Consider the following 19,588-nt stretch of genomic DNA (forward strand, 5'->3'; position numbering starts at 1 on the left):
TTAACAACTTAGTACATAGTCACCCACACATTTTTCTCTAAACACATAGTTCTTTCCTTTCTTCTTTTAATAAAAGCGGGATGGCTGGCATATTTTTAAGGTGTATGTCAATCAGTGTTGAATAGTGATAGAATATAAGAATAATTTTAACTCCCTCTTGGAGCATTTATTAAGGTCCAGACACCAGACATTGTGACTAGTGCTTTATTTTCACCAGATTTTGAGTGCTTATTGGGTACAAGAATTTGTGGTGAATATGTAGCACCTACTGTGCATTTCGACCAAGTGCTTATGAACAAACTTCAGCACCTACTGTGAGCCATATTTTTGCATATATCTTATTTAAACGTGTAAGCAGCCCGTGAACTTCCATGTGTCTGCCCAGGTGCCCACGGTGGGACTCAGGCCAGAGAGGGTTGCACACATGAGCAGAGGGGAGGAGAGTAGAGGAAGGCTGCCCTCTTCTCCTGGAGTAATGCAGACGTAGGGCGCCCTGGAACTGTAAAGGACGTGGGAGGTCACTCTGAGGGCAAGGTGCAGAAAAAGGCTAGGCAGAGATCCAGCCAACCTGGCTGTCCCCGGGCCTTCGGTAGGTGGGCGGGGCCAGACGAGTGGGCGGGGCCGGTATTGTCCGCTCCGCGGGGCATGCCGGGAGCCCCGCCCCCAACATGGCGCCTCACTGACAGTTGGCTGCCTAGCGGCAGAGGCGGATCCTGTTCCTCAGGGCGGCGGCAGCGGCGGTGGCGGCGGGGCCGGGGTCTCCGGGGCCAGGGGTGGGAGGATGGCAGCTCGGACCTCCTAGGGCGGAGCTGCACGCGCGAGGCGGCGAGTGGGGCGCTGCAGGCGGGCGCGGCGGCTGCTGCCATGGACTGGTGAACTCGGCGGCTCCTGCTCGCATCTCGCCGAGCCGAGCGGCTGCTCCTCACAGCCAACCCCTCAGCTGGGGCCATGGGCTCGTCGGCGGCCGCGGCGGCTGCGGCGGCTGCGGCCGCGGACTCGGCGCAGTGGCTCTCGGTGAAGGAGGAGACCATCTTCCTGCACGACGGGCTGATCCGGGTCACCGACCTGGCCGAGCTGCCCAGCGAGATCCTCGGGGCCCCGGAGGCCGCCGACACTGACCTAGAGGTGAGCGAGGCTGCCCCCTGGCCTCCGCCATCAGATTAGCCCACCCGGCCCGCACCCTGGGGTCGGGCCTTCTTTCTGCTTCACCCCGGACCCCGAGGGCCCCAGAAGGCTGCCCTGGCAGGTGTGTGTGTGGGTGGGCGCTGGGCAGGCAGGTGCGGGCCGCGCCGCTGGTCTGCAGACCACCCGGGGCCTCAGGCCCGCCGGGGATTTCATTTGTGGTTTCATTTTGAACCTTCCGACTCCCAGCATTTTATTAGACCATCACCCGGCCCGGCCTTCACGCCCCAGAGGAGCCGCCGCCTCCCGGGCCCTATCTCCCCTCCCCCACGGGCCCCTCGGACGCACTTCCAGGGCACACCCAGGCTGCTTAGCTTTGGGGTCTTTTTAATTTTAATGCTTTACATCTCCCGCCGTGTTGTTATACCCCAGTGCTGTGTGTGTGTGTGTGTGTGTGTGTGTGTGTGTGCGCGTGTGTGTTGTTTATTTTTCTCGGGAGAAGGTAGTGGCAGCTGCCAGTCGGTGATGGGCATTCCAGCAACTACTGTGTGTCGTGCCGGGGATTGGCACGGGGCCTTTGTCAGGGAAGCAAGCTGGCTGTGTGGACAGCGAAGGGGGATGCTGCGGCGGTCCTCAATGCGCTCTCCGCAAGGGTCATGAACGTTTTAGGCCGCAAGGCCTTATCTATGATCTCGGGGGTCAAGGAGAAGCCCAGGCTTAGCAGCCATGGCAGGTGCAAAAGCAAATCTCAGCAGTTTTGCCGCTGGGTTTGGGGGCAGAAGGAAACCAAATATGCTGGATGGATGGGAACTTTGCACCGACTTCACTTGGTTCCCGTGTTTGCCCCGGGGTGGGAGCTCCGGCAGGATCGGTTGATCCAGGCACTGCCCCCTCCCCACCTCCACTTTGCGGGATGACATTTTGACGTGTAGGAAGCATCCGGTGGCACGAAATTCTTATTGTCGCAAGGAGGACTGTCAGGGGTAGGGCGCAGAGAGGCTGGCCTGTCTGTTGGCTATAAACGGAATGCGAGGAATCTTTTTGTGTTTTGCGGTTTTGCAGGCGCTTTGGCTTTCAACACAACGAACATTTATAGAAACGGATTAAACCCCATTACTGTGTGTTTCTGGAAAGGGCAGTGACGGGATCCCGTTGGCTGAGACATTTGGATGTGTCTGAGATGGGAATACCGACCTCTGTATTTTTGTGTCTGGATTCGAGGTTGAGGTTGCAGCATTTCCACTGTGAACTCCTAATGACTTATTTTACAGTCTAGCTACCAAAAAAAGGCATGTGCATATTGATAGGGAATTCCTAACATGGAATTAGAGGTTTATCATGTCTCATTTGGGCCTTTCCTATAAAAAGCAAGGTGTGTCTGAGTGTCTTATCTGCTTGAAAGCTCAAGGGGCATTATGCTATGATGGTGGAATCTTTGGATTTAATTGGCTCTCTTGTAGGTGAAATGTGGAAAGCTCTTTGTTTCTCAAGACTAAGTTCACAGATCCAAAATTTTTGTATGTATGTAGTTTATTTATTTTTAGGATTAAAAAGTGTAGGCTCCATTAAAAATACGTGAAGTTGGCTTTCCTAAGATGTTCACTGTATAAATGTACTGAGTATTTGCCAGGTATTTCCACAGAAGAATGATTTTAAAAGAAGGAACCTCTCTGGCCTGGAAGTTTTTTTTTAAACTCTTAAACATTTTTTTGTTGTCTGACCTCTCAGAAACCAATATGTGTATGAGTGATAAACACTTCTGACTATGGTCAGAACTTTTTTCATTTCTTTCCATGTGTGATACAGGCAACATAGTATCAGAAGAAGCAGCTAAGAATGTTTTGTTAGATTTGTGTTTTGTGTGGGTGTATTCACATTTATTTATTTAATAATAATGTTGATTAAGTATGTCATATGTGTCAAGCATTTATTAAATTCTCAAAGGGATCTTGGTTTTTTTAAAAAAGGATCCTGGTAGCTAAATATTGTTACCTGTTTTAACAGTTGTAAATATTGTATCCGTGTACAGATGAGGCAAATAAACTGCAGAGCAGGTATGCAGTTTGCTCAGGATCACATAACTGGAAAAGAGAGCCTGACATTAACTCAGCTCTATTTGGTCTCAAACATACCTGCTACTAATCATGTATGTATGATGCTCATGTTTGTAATTACTTTAAATTCAATAACTGGTTAAAGATAGGGTAATAAACAGATATCTTTATTTCCTTTCTAGTGACTTATTCTTTTTATTTTTGAGGAAGATTAGAGGTTCATTAACTTTTTAAAAACTAGTTTTTGGAGACTTCTCTGGCAGTCAGTGGCCAGAGGTCTGCACTCCTAATGTAGGGAACCCAGGTTCAGTCCTTGGTCAGAGAACTAGCTCCCACATGCCTCAACCAAGACATGGAGCAGCTAGGTAAATACAAAACAAAACACCTAACTTTTGAAATGCTGCCACCCCTATGTAGTATATTCTTCCAGCTCACACCTTCTAGTGGACACCTGGGTAAAAATGACTGATTTTTACAGGGTTTTATAGTTATATAGAATCTTTCAGTTTTGGATTAGAAAGATGAGATTCAAGCTGAGTTAAGTGATTTATGATTGGCAACTTTCATAAGACTGCACTAGCTGTAACAGAGTCTCAGAATTTTAGGAGGAACCTTAGAGATATTTGTTTCTCTCATTATAAAAAAATTTTTTTAAACCAATCTCATTTTTAAAAATTATTTTTAATTGAAGGATAATTGCTTTACAGAATTTTGTTGTTTTCTATCAAACACCAATCTCATTTTTAAAAAATGTTATTTAATTTGGACATACCGTGTGACTTGTGGGATCCTAGTTCTCTGACCAGGGATTGAACCGAGGCCCCTCAGCAGTGAGAGCACAGGCAGGGAATTTCCTTCCCCTCATTTTAGAGAGAAGTTATCTGAGATAAGGAAAGGTTTTGGCTGGGAGCAAGCTAGTCCCTGATGCCGGGAAAGATTGAGGGCAGAAGGAGAGGAGGGTGGTCAGAGGATGAGATGGCTGGATAGCATCACGGATGCAATGGACATGCACTTGGGCAAACTTTGGGAGATGGTGAGGGACAGGGAGGTCTGGCGTGCTGCAGTCCAGGGGGTTGCAAAGATTCGGATACTATTGGGCGACTGAACAACAACAACAACATAGCTAGTTATGGCAAGGCAAATGACTAGACCCTGGCTTTCCTGTCTTTAAATTCCAGTGTTCTTTTCATCTGTAAGTGTAGCTTAAAGTTAAATGTCAATCTGAAAAAAGAACCCATCCTGAAAAGTAGATCAGCATTAACTTAGCATTTTAATTTAAGCAGTAGCAGGGTATTTAATTAAAAAAATTTTTCTTCTCTGTGAATTCTAAACAGAAGGGTATTTTTGTTGTTGGTTTGTTTATTTTTCAGTAAATAGTGTTTAATCAACAAATTCATTCAAGTGTTTGTGGAATTCAGAGGTAAGCTGAGCCTACTGTTGTGAAGTGAGCATAGCAGGGGGCAGATAAAATCCTTGTTCTTAAAAAAGCTTTTATTTTAGTGGGGGATATAGACAATAACAAATATTGTTAAACGTAAGACGTGTATACATTATGTCAAATGATAAGTGCTATGGAGAAAAGTGTAGCTGGGTAAGAGGGATGGAGGGTGATGGGGATAATGGGGATGGGGGAGGGCTCTATTTCACATGCAGTGGGCAAGAGACGAAAGGCTGGGATGGCATTTGAGACCTGAAAGAAGTGAGTGTCAGTTTAGTTCAATTGTTCAGTCGTGTCCGGCTCTTTGCAGCCCCATGGACTGCAGCACGGCAAGCTTCCTTCTCCATCAACTCCCGGAGCTTGCTCAAACTCGTGTCCATCGAGTCGGTGATTCCATCCAATCATCTCATCCTCTGTCATCCCCTTCTCCTCCTGCCTTCAATCTTTCCCCACATCAGGGTCTTTGCTAAGAAGTCAGTTCTTCACATCAGGTGCCAAAGTTTTGGAGCTTCAGCTTCAGCATCAGTCCTTCCAGTGAATATTCAGAGTTGATTTCCTTTAGGATTGACTGGTTTGTTCTTGCTGTCCAAGGGACTCTCAAGAGTCTTCCCCAACACCATAGTTCAAAAGTATCAATTCTTCAGAGCTTAGCTTTCTTTATGGTCCAACTCTCAACATCCATTCATGACTACTGGAAAAACCATAGCTTTGACTAGGCGGACCTTTGACAGCAAAGTAATGTCTCTGCTTTTTAATATGCTGTCTAGGTTGGTCATAGATTTTCTTCCAAGGAGCAAGTGTCTTTTAATTTCATGGCTGCAGTCACCATCTGCAGTGATTTTGGTGCCCAAGATAATAAAGTCTGTCACAGTTTCCATTGTTTCCCCACTATTTGCCGTGAAGTGAGGGGACCAGATGCCATGATATTCATTTTTTAAATGTTGAGTTTTAAGCCAGCTTTTTCACTGTCCTCTTTCACCTTCATCAAGAGGCTCTTTAGTTCCTCTTCCCTTTCTGCCATAAGGGTGGTATCATCTGCATATCTGAGGTTATTGATATTTCTCCCGGCAGTCTTGATTCCAGCTTGTGCTTCATCCAGCCCAGCATTTCACATGATGTACTTTGCATATAAGTTAAATAAACAGGGTGACAATATACGGTCTTGGTGTACTCCTTTCCCAATTCAAAACCAGTCTGTTCCATGTCTGGTTCTAACTGTTGCTTCTTGACCTGCATACAAATTTCTGAGGAGGCCAGTAAGGTGGTCTGATATTCCCATCTCTTGAAGAATTTTCCACAGTTTGTTGTGATCCACACAGTCAAAGGCTGGCGTAGTGAGAGTGTACCGTATAACTAATAGAGGAAGTGCATCCCAGACAGAGAATAGCGAGAGCCAAGTCCCTGAGAGGGAAGCAGCCTTAGCATCCTTAGTGTGGATCTCTGAGCCCAGGAAGCAACGGGAGAGAGGAGAATGAATGATTGGATGGAGGTGGGAGCCGCAGATCAAGTAGGGCCTGGTAGATAGGAACTCTGAATCTACTCTGAGTGAATTAAAGATGCAGAGTGGAGCTCTTTCTTGGCTTCTGAAATAGCTGTTGTTTAGTCACTAAGTCCTGTCCAACTCTTTTGGGACCCCGTGGACTGTAGCCTGCCAGGCTTGTCTGTCTGTGGGATTTCCCAGCAAGAATACTGGCCTGGGGTGCCATTCCCTCCTCCAGGGGATCTTCCCAACCCAGGGATCAAACTCACGTGTCCTGCACTGGCAGGTGAATTCTTTACCACGGAGCCACCAGGGAAGCCCCTGAAAATAGCCATCTGTATTTCATTTTATGTTGTTGGCAAAAAGTGAAAGCATGCAGGAAGTTATTTTTAAGTGTTGAAATAAATATAAATTTAAGAGAAATAAAAAAGCAATAGCTCAAAAATGACAACTCAAATATTATTGAACTCAAAATATTTTGCATTACATTTCATAGTACATTAGTCCTTCTAAACAAAAGGGAATTTTCAAGGAAAAAGCATCAGTTCTGATTCATTTCGACCCTGTGGACTATAGCCTACCAGGCTCCTCCGTTCATGGAATTCTCCAGGCAAGGGTACTGGAGGGGGTTGCCTTTTCCTGCTCCAGGGGATCTTCCCAAGCCAGGGACTGAACCCGGGTCTCAGTTTCTTTGTGGGAGTTGCAAAAGATTTCAGCCTCCTGTCACATTTTACTTTACAAACTCCAAGTGAGGACAAGCAGCATACATATGGGTATTGGTAGAGATAATAACTGACTTGCCCAAGGTAGCCAAGATATTTTTTACTCTGTAGTTTAATTTTGAACCCAAGCATTTTGCTTAGTGTTTCTCATTTTTCATTGTGTTTGTTTATTAGGACCCCTTTCTTCATTGCCGCCCCCCTCCCAACCCCCAACACCATTCAAAGACTTCAACATGTATGTTCAGGGCAGCTTTATTTGTGATTGCCAAAAACTGGAAATAATAAAAACATCCATTAACAAGTGAATAGGTAAACAGATGTGGTACACCCATATAATGGACTACTACTCAGCAATAAAAATGAATGAGCTGTTGATACTGACAACATGGATTTATGCTGAGTGGAAGAACCCGGTCTTACAAGAGTGCACACTGTAAGATGTATATGACATTCTAGGAAATGTAAACTAATCTGTGGTTACAGAAAGCAGATCAGTGGCTGCCTGGGGATGGAGACAGGCAGGAAGAGTTGGGAGAAAGGACTACAAAGGTCCATGAGGAAATTTTTGGGCTGATAGTAATGTTCCCTGTTTTGATTGTGATGATTTCATGTTGTATGTGTACATATGTCAAAACTCTTCAAATTGTGCACTTCAAATTTGTGTAGTTTATTGCATGCCAGTTATACTTCAATAAAACAAAACCCATGGAAGCCCAGAACACTTTATTGATATTATTTAGGAAGTGAAAACGGATAAGGCAATGGCACCCCACTCCAGTACTCTTGTCTGGAAAATCCCATGGACGGAGAAACCTGGTAAGCTGCAGTCCATGGGGTTGCTAAGAGTCGGCCACGACTGAGCAACTTCACTTTCCCTTTTCACTTTCATGCATTGGAGAAGGAGGAAATGGCAACCCACTCCAGTGTTCTTGCCTGGAGAATCCCAGGGATGGGGGAGCCTAGTGGGCTGCTGTCTATGGGGTCGCACAGAGTCGGACACGACTGAAGCAACACAGCAGCAGCAGCAAAAAGTGAAAAAGACTAAATAGCTCTTTGATTTCGTTTTGTCCTGTCATATAAGGGAAGGAACATTTTGGGCTTGGAGGTGGTCACCTGAAATAGACAAGGCTTTGAATACTTATATTACCCTCAAGTAAAATCTTTGAGATGATATTTAAATTCATAAATGTTGATCTATTCTCCTAGGAGGATACTACCACCTGTTTATCCTTTGGTCAGAAATCTTTGGAAAGTGTTTATGTACTTTTAGAGAAATTCAAATTCTAGATTTGGAAGAGTTAATGAGTAAATGAATAAACTACCTTTGTTCACCAAGAGAATTAATTATCAGGTATTTAGTGAACACTGGAATAAGAGTCACTGAATTTTGGTACAGTTCTTTCAGTTCAGCAAATGTCTCAGAAGTTCTCAGGTGAAAGAATATAAAAAGGAATGTTTATACGTGTATCACTCAGTCACTTTGTGGTGCAGCAGAAATTAGTACAACATTGTAAATCAGCTATACTTGAATAAAAAAAAAAAACATTCTCAGGCCTGGCTGGCTAGCTACAAAGTTAGGATGAAGTACCTGAAGACCTTGGGAGGTAGTATTGCCTAGAGGTTAAAATGAGATTCAGAGAGTCAGACTGGGATTGAAATTCCAGCTCTGCACTCTTACTAGCTGCGTGACCTTGGGCAAGTTCAGTTACCTTTGCTCATCCCTGATTTCTTCCACTGCAACATCTCTGTCATCACTGTCACCACCTCTGCCACCAGGAGGACGACAGTGTCAGCATATTGCAGGCCAGGCTCTGTGCTAAGCACTTCCCACCCACTATCTCATTTAATCCTCACTGAGACTTTATGAGGTAGGTATTATTGTTATTTATTTTACGAATAAGGAAGCCATGGCACAGAAATGAAGTCACTTGAGGAAGCTCATACAGTTACTAGTAATGCTGAGGCTGAAATAGATCTGTCTGATTCCAGCCCAGGGTCGAGGCTTGAAAAGCATTGTTAGACTGCCTAGTCATCTGTACTAGGGAGATAATAATAGGGCTAATGTAAGGATTAAATAAGGATGGATGTGAATATGTACTTACAGTGTGTACATTCTCTTTGGAAGGTGCTATGCTGCTTAAGTTATTTTATGTATATTAAATTAACTGCCTATTGTATATGAAAGCAAAACTATCCCATCAACATTTTTTTTTCTGGTAGTGAATTGTGGGTATAGTGCTTTTTTGGTGTGTTTATGATCCCTTTGGAATATTCTTTCTTCCCAATTTGTTTGGAATCTGGCTGGCAGATGAGATAATAGTCTTCATTCAGGTTTCCTCCAATTGTATGCCCAGGCTTTTGCTAAATAAATCAGTTCTGATTATTATCTGTCTTCTTGACTTCCATATTGGCTATCACAAAATACCACCAGGGCTGCTGGGTGAATCATGCACCTGTTCTTTCCTAAGTCTGGTAAGGTGCCTGTGGTGATCACTATAAAGGGACTGTCAGTTCCTGCATATACCCCATGCTGTCTCTCCCCTTTGCCCCTCTTTCTGGATTGTTTTTACAATGGTGGTGGTGGGGTGAACACAAGGAGTGTAGTCTGCTCTTCAAGATGTTTAGTCAGTGGTTGTAGACAAATGTAAATAACAGCAGGTGATCAACTATGGGACGAATGCATAATTACTTCGAAAGGAGAGAAACCTGCAGAAATTGTATAACTATTACTTTGATCCTGCATTTTTAACATTTTTATGTGTTCATTATATTTTTAAAAACGAGCCCATGAATACATTCTTATAAAAAATGCAGGGGAAACTGAAGTTCCTTTTGACTACCATCACTAATCCTGTCTTCGTCTACTCCCCAGCTCAGTTAAGACAATGATAATTTTTTAATATACTTTTCAAGACCATTGTTGAATGTGTATGTTTGTGTGTGTGTGTATACATGACACTTTTTATTATTTTTCTCTTTTGCATGAAAGATTTGATGCTAGACATATCTTTGTATAACTCACTTCTTAAAAAAAAAGTCAACTCAATGTTTTGGTTTTCTGTGTCTCCATATATATAGATCTACCACATTTTTTTAAGTGCTGCACAAGACTCCAGAAATACCATAGTTTTTTTAGCAGTTCCTCTGTTGACGGGTGTGTTAGTTTCCTGTTGCTATGCTAACACGTTGTTACAAACTTAGTGGCTTAAAACAACACAAACTTACCTATTACGTTTCTGGAGATCAGAAGTCCTAAATGAGTCACCTTGAGTTAAAGTCAGGTGTTGACAGATCTGCTTCCTTTTAGAGGTTCTAGGGGAGGATGCATTCCCTGGCCTTTTTCACAGTTTCTAGTGGGCACCAGTATTCCTTGGCTTGTGGCTTCTTCCTCGAAACTTGAAAGTGCATCACTCGTCTCTGATCTGTCATCCTACCTTCTGCTCTGACTGACTCCTTCCCTTTTACAAGGTCCCTTGTGATTACATTTAGAGCCCACCCAGATAATCCAGAGTAATTTCCCCATCTCGGGGTCCTTGATTTAGTCCCATCTGCAAAGTCCCTTTTGCCCTCTAAGGTCACATTCACCGGTTTGAGGGATTAGGGTATGTCCATCTTGAGGGCGGTTCATTATTTGGCTTCCCACAATGAGTATTTTTTGTTTGTTTGAATTCAGTTTTTCTCTCTTTAAAACAGTCCTTCAGGGACTTCCCTGGTGGTCTAGTGGCTAAAACTCCACACTCCCAGTTTAGGGGATCTGGGTTCGGTCCCTGGTCAGGGAACTAAATCCCATATGCTGATCCTGAGTGCCGCGACTGAGACATGGTGCAGCCAAGTAAATATGTAAACAAACATACGGAAATGATCCTTCAGCGGACATCCTTGTATGCCTGTTTGTGCGCATGTAGGAGTATTTCTCTAGAGCAGTTTCTGAGAAGTAGAATTGCTGAGTCACAGGTGACCATTTTAAATTAGAATAGATACTACCAAGTTGCTCTCCAGAGTGGCTATCCCAGTTCATGCACCCAAAGAACAGGGCTTTTGATAGGCCTCTTTTCCTCACACCCTCGTAGAACGTGTAGATTTGCTTAAATTTATCATTTGCTTAAGCCAGTGGCTTTTGCTCCCAAAGATGAGTCCAATAGATGTAACTGGGTACCTGCACATGCGTGCCAAATCCTAGTCAGCAGAAAGAAGCCTGAATTTTCTGTGAGGGTGCCTAGCTGTTATCACTTCACTTCAGAGAACTCTGGTGGCTTGATTGCCTTCAGCTCCTGGCATGTGCTCATGTTAGTCAGTAATCCAGTGAATACAGACTATGTCCATATATGGGCAGGTGAGAGCACCAGCTGTGTATTCTGGTGGTCTGGGGATGCTGCCAGAGGTCAGCAGAGGCAGGGAGCTGCCCACCCTGGGAGGAGATGCAGCGGCCCCCAGTGAGTGCAGAGTGCGTAGTAGCTGTTAGGCAGACTGTCTGGACTCAGATCGTCTTAAATTTTTCTCTCGTACATGCCAATATAAGGAGTAATTCTCTTTTTTTAACCTGTATGGAAAATAATTGATAGTAAGTTCATTATATTTTTATGCTATCAAAACTTTTTTGATTATAAAGAATACATGGATGTCATAGAAATTGGAGGGAGTTCTAAAGATGTAAGAGAGAAAAGAATATCCTTTGATTGCTTAGAGGGAGTTCTAAAGGTATAAGAGAGAAAAGAAATATGCTTTGATTGCACTATCCAGAAATAGCCACATTAACTCACTTTTTAGTAGTTTCTTCTTAAATTCACATTTATATATATTATTGTAAATCCAAAAAATTTCTTATGTTTGGAGTATAATTTTCTTTTTTTTTTTTGAGTGTTATCGACAAAATTTGGTAAATTGCTAATTTGTGGTAACTTAAAATTATGTTTCAATCAACTATACTTCAATAAAAAATAAAATTAAAAAAGGAAAAGCAGCAACAACAACAAAGTGTGTTTCTGCAACCCATTGTTATTAGCAGTTATAATTGAAGGAGATTTTTATTTAATATAGTGCTATATGATTCCTCTCCCAGTAATGTTGAATATTTGTGTGGAGCTTTGAGTTTATGAAGTGCTAGTAAAGCGCAATTGTAGAATAATTAATTAATGTTCCATGATGGGACACTTTCAAGTGGACACACTTGAATCCCTGGTGTTTCTACTGAAACCTGCAGTTGACTGAATTATTAGGTCAGAGCACAGTGTGTAGCAATTTTAGATTAACAATAAAGAGATATGGTACTTGCAGGGTATTTTATGCAAATTGTAGGTTTAGCAACCCTAATAACCACAGATTCATGGTTCAAGTGGTGGTTTTATACCAACAAAATATCAATATGAACTTTCAACTTGTATTTGTAATGGACCTTTTCTGGGTTTTCTATATTTTCTTTGAGCTCTGTAGTTTGCATGACTGATTTCAAATGAACGAAGTCTAATATAAAAGGTATAGCTATTTATAGGACAGATTAGAAAATCTGGACCTCCTATCTTTAGATATATTTGCTTTTCTTACTTGTGAGATAAATCATTAAGAATGTTAAAGGAGAATCTGTGTCAGCATGTTTTTATCAAAACAATGGCCTCTAATAGAGTAATTACCTTTTTCAGTTCTTGATATGAATTCTTTCCTGATTATCCAGTGGTGGTGTGGCTGAAAGACAACTACTGGTTTATTTAATCTGAAAAGGAGCAAAATATGTGGTAGAAAGGTAAATATACATTTGGGGAACTTTGAAGGAAGTTTTTTTTCTCTTTTTTGATGAGCTTATAATAAAAGTTTGCTTTCCCTCAGGGGAAAGGGATTCTGAACATGAATAGAATTCGATGGGGGACGGGGAGAGTCCCATGAACTTGTATGGGGAAAATTATATCTTTATTTACTCATACCTTTAGCTAGAACTCAGCATTTCCTTCTTTTTTAAATTTAATTTTTAATTGGAGGATAATTGCTCTACAATGCTGTGTTGGTTTTTGCCGTACAACAATGTGAACCAGTCATAACTATATATGTACATATATATGTGTGTATATATATATATATCGCCTTCCTCTGAAACCTCCCTCCCACCCACTTCCCCAGCATTTCCTTCGGTTATGAATGGAGTCAACAAACCCTAGTATTGGCAGTACCTGTGACCTTGTAACCGGTTGTTGTTTAGTCACTCAGTCGTGTCTGACTCTGTGACCCTGCCAGGCTCCTCTGTCCATGGAATTCTCCAGGCAAGAATACTGGAGTGGGTTGCCATTTTCTTCTCCAGGGGACCTTCCCAATCCAGGGATCGAACCTGAGTCTCCTGCACTGGCAGGCAGATTCTTTACCACTGAGGCACCAAGGAAGTCCGTAGAAATCGTGAATATTTCCAGATCATATTGCTGTTATGGTTGTTGAACATATCTTGAAGTATTGTTTATGCTTGCCTCACCACCACTTGGAAATTATGGCAAGTGTTAGATCTTGTTATTCCAATGTATGAACTAATAATGAAGTTTCTGATATCACAGGTTTATTTCTTAAAGTATTTTGGTAACTGTATTTTAGTATACTGTAATTGGTTTTTTATAATTCCATGTGTTTTGTTTTATGCATTTAAAAATGTTACCTGAGAAGGGTTGTCGGCATCACCAAACATGTGAGGGTTAAAAGCCATCCAGAGATAGACTCTCTTTCTGCCAGCATCTCTCCTTTTTTGGTCACAGTTTATTGAAGACCAGCATAGTTTGCAATTGTTTGAAATAAAAGTGACCACATGTTGGAAAATCCTTAATGTTTTCTGTGGTTTCAAATGTTAATCTCCTAGTTTTTTCCATTACCTACTAATTGTAAGCTTTTAGCTATAATAATTTTCCTGGGTGATCTGATTTTTGCCCATTTGCTAAATATGGTACCATTGAAAAAGGAAACTTTTTTTAAAAAGAAAATTGAATACTTGCTAAAAAATGACAAGCAGTTCTTTTGAAATAGAACAATTTTTTGTTAACCAAATATTTTGGGTTTTTTCCCCCTTATCGGGGGAGAATGTTGGTCAACAGAAACTATGGAAATAAAAATTAATCAACATACTTTATATTGGTATCTTATACTGCTAATAATGAACCATTTTAAACAAATGGCCTCAACCAGTAACTGTTGGTATCCCAGGAGAACATTATTTTTTTAAGCTTAAAAATCATTTATTTTCATCTCTGTAGAGTACAGTTATGTGATTGTGGTTTCTTTTATGGTTACTCTACGTAGTATCTGCCTTCATGCTACAAGGAAGAACTGAGTGTTTGTGACAGAGACCTTATGGCCAGCAAGCCTTCCGGGGGCTTCCGTACATACTATTTTCATTTCATCCTTTCAGTGGCTTCATGAGACAGTAGAGGAGATATTTATTATTTTAGGAAAAAAGACTAAGAGAAGTGAAATGATTTGTCCAAGGTAATATAATTAGTTCGGAGAAGGCAATGGCACCCCACTCCAGTACTCTTGCCTGGAAAATCCCATGGATGGAGGAGCCTGGTAGACTGCAGTCCATGGGGTCGCTAAGAGTCAGACACGACTGAGCGACTTCCCTTTCACTTTTCACTTTCATGCACTGGAGAAGGAAATGGCAACCCATTCCAGTGTTCTTACCTGGAGAATCCCAGGGACAGAGGAGCCTGGTAGGAGACCGTCTATGGGGTCTCACAGAGTCGGACACGACTGAAGCGACTTAGCAGCAGCAGCAGCAGCAGCAGGACTCTGTTTCATTTCTTGAGCGATTTTCCACTAAAACTGTGCTTTAGGTAGCACTTGATCTTAATAACCTATTGTCTCTGAGACAGGAGTTAATGGCAGCTATTTTAAATAATAACTACATAGCACAGCTTACGCAGGCTGCCAGAGTAATCTTCCTAAAGCACAGTTATGTTACCTCCTTGCTCAAGTCTTCAGCAGCTTCCCATTTCCTACAAAATAAAATAATAATTCAACATAGCTATGTCTTGGCTCCATCTAGCTTTCCAGTCTTGTATCGTTAATACTTGCCCTGCCTTCCCCCATATTTTATAAATTGACCACATTTACTCCTACAGTCTTGGGTCATGTGGTTCCATTGCCCTGGGGTACCCCATCTTCACCTTTGACACCCTACTCTTTATTCTTCAAGGGGCAGATCAAATGCTACTTGTCCATGAAATTTTCATGATGCCTATGGTTAGAGGTAGTCACACGCTCTTCTGTATCTCTGTAGCACTGCTTTATGTAAAAGTTATCTTACTATAAGCTCTTTGAGAACAGCCATTTCATATTGTACATCAAGTACCTGCTAATATAGCAGCAGCTCCAAAATTGGATATTGATTGAACTGAATTTTAAAAGGTGCATTTGAAATGTGTGAAAAAGTGTGATTTAATGAAGGTGGCTCAGTTGTAAAGACTCTGCCTGCAATGTAGGAGACCACCTGCAATGCAGGAGACCTAGGTTCAGTCCTGGAGTCAGGAAGATCCCCTGGAGAAGGAAATGGCAACCCATTCCAGTACTGTTGCTTGGGAAATCCCATGGAGAGAGGAGCCTGGAGGGCCATAGTCCATGGGGTTGCCGGAGTTGGACACAATTTAGCAACTAAACCACTACCACCATCACGAGTTGAGGACACAGGTAAGGAAAAATTCATTAATAGAGAATAAGATAAGAATAGGTAGTTATTTTTGATGAACTGAAGTAATAGTTCAGGTGAGACTTAAGGAATTTTAATTGTGGTTGTGCTTTGCATTTTAGATAAGAAGATTGAACACATTCCAGCAGTTGTAATACATGTTGGTAATGCTGGAATATGTATAATATGATGGTTAACATCTTTCGTTTTGTGTAGAGTACGGTGCTGTTTTTCATAGAAATAATGCATTCCCAAGAGGTTTCTGAATCTCTTCCCTGCTATCAGCTTCCCTGATATCCCTGATAGCTCAGTTGGTAAAGAATCCACCTGCAGTGCAGGAGATCCCAGCTTGATTCCTGGGTCAGGAAGATCCCCTGGAGAAGGGAAAGGCTACCCACTCCAGTATTTTTGGCCTTCCTTTGTGGCTCAGCTGGTAAAAAATCCACCTGCAATGCGGGAGACCTAGGTTCAATCTCTGGGTTGGGAAGATCCCCTGGAAAAGGGAAAGGCCACCCACTCCAGTATTCTGGCCTGGAGAATTCCATGGACTGTATAGTCCATGGGGTTGCAAAGAGTTGGACATGCTGAGCGACTTTCATTTCACAAGAGATTTCTGAAAACAACTAGATTAAAGGGAGTTAATTAAAAATGCTTTGCTCATAATTCTAAAACTCAATGAATTTGAATGAATTTTCATTTAACTTAGTTGTTCTGTGGTTAGGTAGTGATCTTGAGCATTATTGTGTTTATTTTGAACATTTCCACATAGAGGCTTTGTTTATTTTTCAGGCTTTTCATTCAACTGTGACCACTTATCAGCTTTTATTGAGTGGCAGTGGTGCCTTGAGGACTGAACTGTCAAAAAAGTTATCGTACAGGATTTAGTCTCTAGTTAGCATAATAAGGCTACTAATCATACTTTATTTAAAATATTATAAAATGCTTACAATTAAAAAAATTAAAATATTATAATTTTAGAAAACTTGTAAGATATTAAAAAAAGTGTAAAGAAGAAAATAATATTGCCCTAGAGATGAGATTAATTTATAATTTCATGTGTTTCCCTTCAGAATTTTTTCTATGCATGTACACTTCAGAGATTTTTTAAGAAATCAGGTTCATTTTATATGCATTTTGTATCTTGCTTTTGTCACTTAACATTGATGTTATTTGGGGGGCATTTCTCTAAAACTTCCGGTATTGTTGAGAATATAATTTTTAATACCTGCATAGATATTACAGTCTGCATGGCATTTCATTATATGGATATTCAATGATTTATGTACCCATTCCTCAATTGTTGGATATTTAGCCAATTCTGTTGAAAAGGTTTTTAAGATTAGGGAAATGATTTTTATAAATAGTGAGATTCTTCTGTTTTAAGTATGCTTCAACACAGATATATGACCATCTACATTTATTTACCATAAGTCAGAATGAGAGGCTTCAGAACTATGCTGTAACTGTATCAATTAATAGGATTGTTTCCTTGTGTGTTTTTATATGCATAGTCAGGTTCATGTTTTTGATTATGTAATATATAAATTACATGTGAAGTCTGTGACTTCATGAGGTGCTTTATTAAAAATTTTAGGGAAGCAACACATGGTTTAAAATTATTAGGGTTCAAAAGGGAGCTCAGAGAAGGCAATGGCACCCCACTCCAGTACTCTTGCCTGGAAAATCCCATGGACGGAGGAGCCTGGTAGGCTGCAGTCCATGGGGTCACTAAGAGTTGGACACGACTGAGCGACTTCACTTTCACTTTTCACTTTCATGCATTGGAGAAGGAAATGGCAACCCACTCTAGTATTCTTGCCTGGAGAATCCAGGGACGGCGGAGCCTGGTGGGCTGCCATCTATGGGGTTGCACAGAGTTGGACACGACTGAAGTGACTTAGCCAAAAGGTAGTTCAGGGGAAAGTCTCCTTCCTAGCCTCTCTTCCCTGGCAGGAGCCAGTGGTGCCCACAGAGGTATTTAATACACATACAAGCCAGTGCCTAGCAGATTCCTTGGGACTTCTGCTCCCACTATGCTCCCCCTCTTTTCCTTCACTTCCCTGCAGCCACCTGGGCCTCCTGGTGTTCCTCGAGGTCAGGCTGGTGGGTCCCTTCTTCAGAACCTTTGCTCTTCCCTCTGGATGAAATTAGCTTCTACAAGGCAGCAATCCACAAGGGAGATAGAGGTGGTACTTTTATGAATATTACAGTATGAAAAACTTAGAAACTTAAACATATTAGAAAACAAAGATAGCCGTATTACTAAGGGCAGCTTTAGCTCTGATAGCAGACCAGTGGGAAAAACTTTGAAACAACTTAAACAATGAATCTTTCAAACAGATACAATCAGCCAAATGTGTAACACAGTTCTAGAGATCCGAGATAGAAACCTCTGCTTTGAGTGCCATGCATGGCAAAGGAGACAGAGAATTTCCTGGTTCAGAGGTTCTCTTGTTGCAGGACTGTGTGGTAATTCCACATAATTGGGACATATAGCGTTACCCAGAACTAGAACAGTTCTCCCAAATTCTGGTCTACAGATTCATCTTCCTCTAAGTATTTCTGTTTGGTGCTAAAATGTCTCCCTGCCTGCTACAGAAGTCAGACAGGCACCTACATGATAAGCAACTGTATATCTTGCGCAGGACGGGTTTTTAAATGTATATCAAGTACTGTGTTGTATGGCTCTTTTCTTGCCTGTTGTTTTTAGAAGGCATGTTAATATATGGGGCTATGCAGAATATGGTACCCTCTGGGATTTAAAGAATGGTGGTATACTGAGTCAGTGACAGATCTGGGACTTCTAAATATAGAAGTCTTCAGGGGATGTGAAGACACAAAAGTTGAGCCCAGTGGTTAAGCCAATAGGCTTTGGCATTAACCCACACATCTAGCCAACATTCTGTCACCTGTCCAAACTTCCATTTCTTGGTTATATTTTAAGCTTATTTTTTCATGACTTAGATTTAATTTTTGCAATGTCCAATTTTTAGGAACTAATTTGTAGGAGAGTTGCACTCTGCCCCCACCCCATCCAAATTCTCCCAGATAAATGCTGTTGTGGTTGGTGTTTATCCTTACTCAGCTGCAGCTCACTGTCAGTATCTGCCTCCCAGTAAATTCTTATTCCTTTTTTCTGAGCTTACTCTTCCTCCCTGTTTATTGCCTTTCCTCGTTTTTTAAATGAATTTATTTTGATTGGAGGGTAATTACTTTACATATTGTGGTGGTTTTTGTTATACATTGACATGACTCAGCCACGGGTGCACGTGTGTCCCCCCATCCTGAACCCCCTTCCTACTTCCCTCCCCACTCCATCCCTCTGGGCTGTTCCAGAGCTCCAGCTTTGAGTGCCCTGCTTTACTGCCTTTCCTCATTTAGTCGCTCCATTGCTGCGACAGAATTGGCTGTCTTTAGGTAGTGAGGGTTTTATTTGCTGGTCATGTCACATCTTCAGCATTCAGAATCATAGGATGTGTGGGGCTGAAGAGGATCTTGAGATCATTTAATCTAGCTTTCTTTTTTCAGAAGACACTGAGTTCCTTTAGCCTGTTGTGATCATTACTAAGAGTTTGGAGACTTTTGAAAATTACTTTGAAAAATTAAATGGTTGCATATTTCCTGTAACAACAAGGTAAGTACAGAAACTGAAAGTCAACATTCAGAAACTTCATAGCAGATTGCTAGACTAGTTTTATATCTGTAGCAATAAAACTTGGGACTTGCATTTTGTGCCTTTTTTCACTTTTTGTTCACTTTTGTTCACTTTTTGTTACAAAACTTTCATCACGTGTGCTCAATCATGTCCGACCCTTTGGGACCCTTTGGACTGTGGCCCACCAGACTCCTCTGTCCTTGGGACTTTTCAGGCAAAAATACTGGAGCAGGTTGCCGTTTCTTTCTCTAGAGGATCTTTCCGATCCAGCGATCACCCAAGATAGTTTGAGAAGCAACTGATATAGAATTATCTAACATAATGTTTGGCATACAGTAGGCTCTCAAAGGAGAATCCCAGGGACTGGGGAGCCTGGTGGGCTGCCGTTTCTGGGGTAACACAGAGTCGGACATGACTGAAGTGACGTAGCAGTAGCAGCAGCAGCAGGCTCTCAAAAAATCAAATGCTTC

The 19,588-nt window shown here is 41.9% G+C and overlaps 1 protein-coding gene across 10 annotated transcripts in view; it reads left to right on the forward strand.

The window, feature by feature from the left end:
- Positions 1-702: 702 nt before the first annotated feature.
- The window catches only part of HECTD4 (HECT domain E3 ubiquitin protein ligase 4), a 165,985-nt gene continuing 147,099 nt past the window's right edge, over positions 703-19,588 (forward strand). For 8 of the 10 annotated variants that reach the window (XM_027956603.3, XM_042234681.2, XM_042234682.2 and 5 more), the window contains exon 1: positions 703-1,125. In XM_027956603.3, coding sequence (XP_027812404.2) covers positions 949-1,125 — 177 coding nt within the window. In that variant the 5' untranslated portion in view covers positions 703-948. Of the gene's footprint in view, positions 1,247-19,588 lie in introns of all 10 variants that reach the window. The other 2 variants (XM_060401255.1, XM_060401256.1) reach the window with 1 other exon arrangement.

This window comes from Ovis aries, chromosome 17 (assembly GCF_016772045.2).
Source record: "Ovis aries strain OAR_USU_Benz2616 breed Rambouillet chromosome 17, ARS-UI_Ramb_v3.0, whole genome shotgun sequence".
Taxonomy (NCBI): domain Eukaryota; kingdom Metazoa; phylum Chordata; class Mammalia; order Artiodactyla; family Bovidae; genus Ovis; species Ovis aries.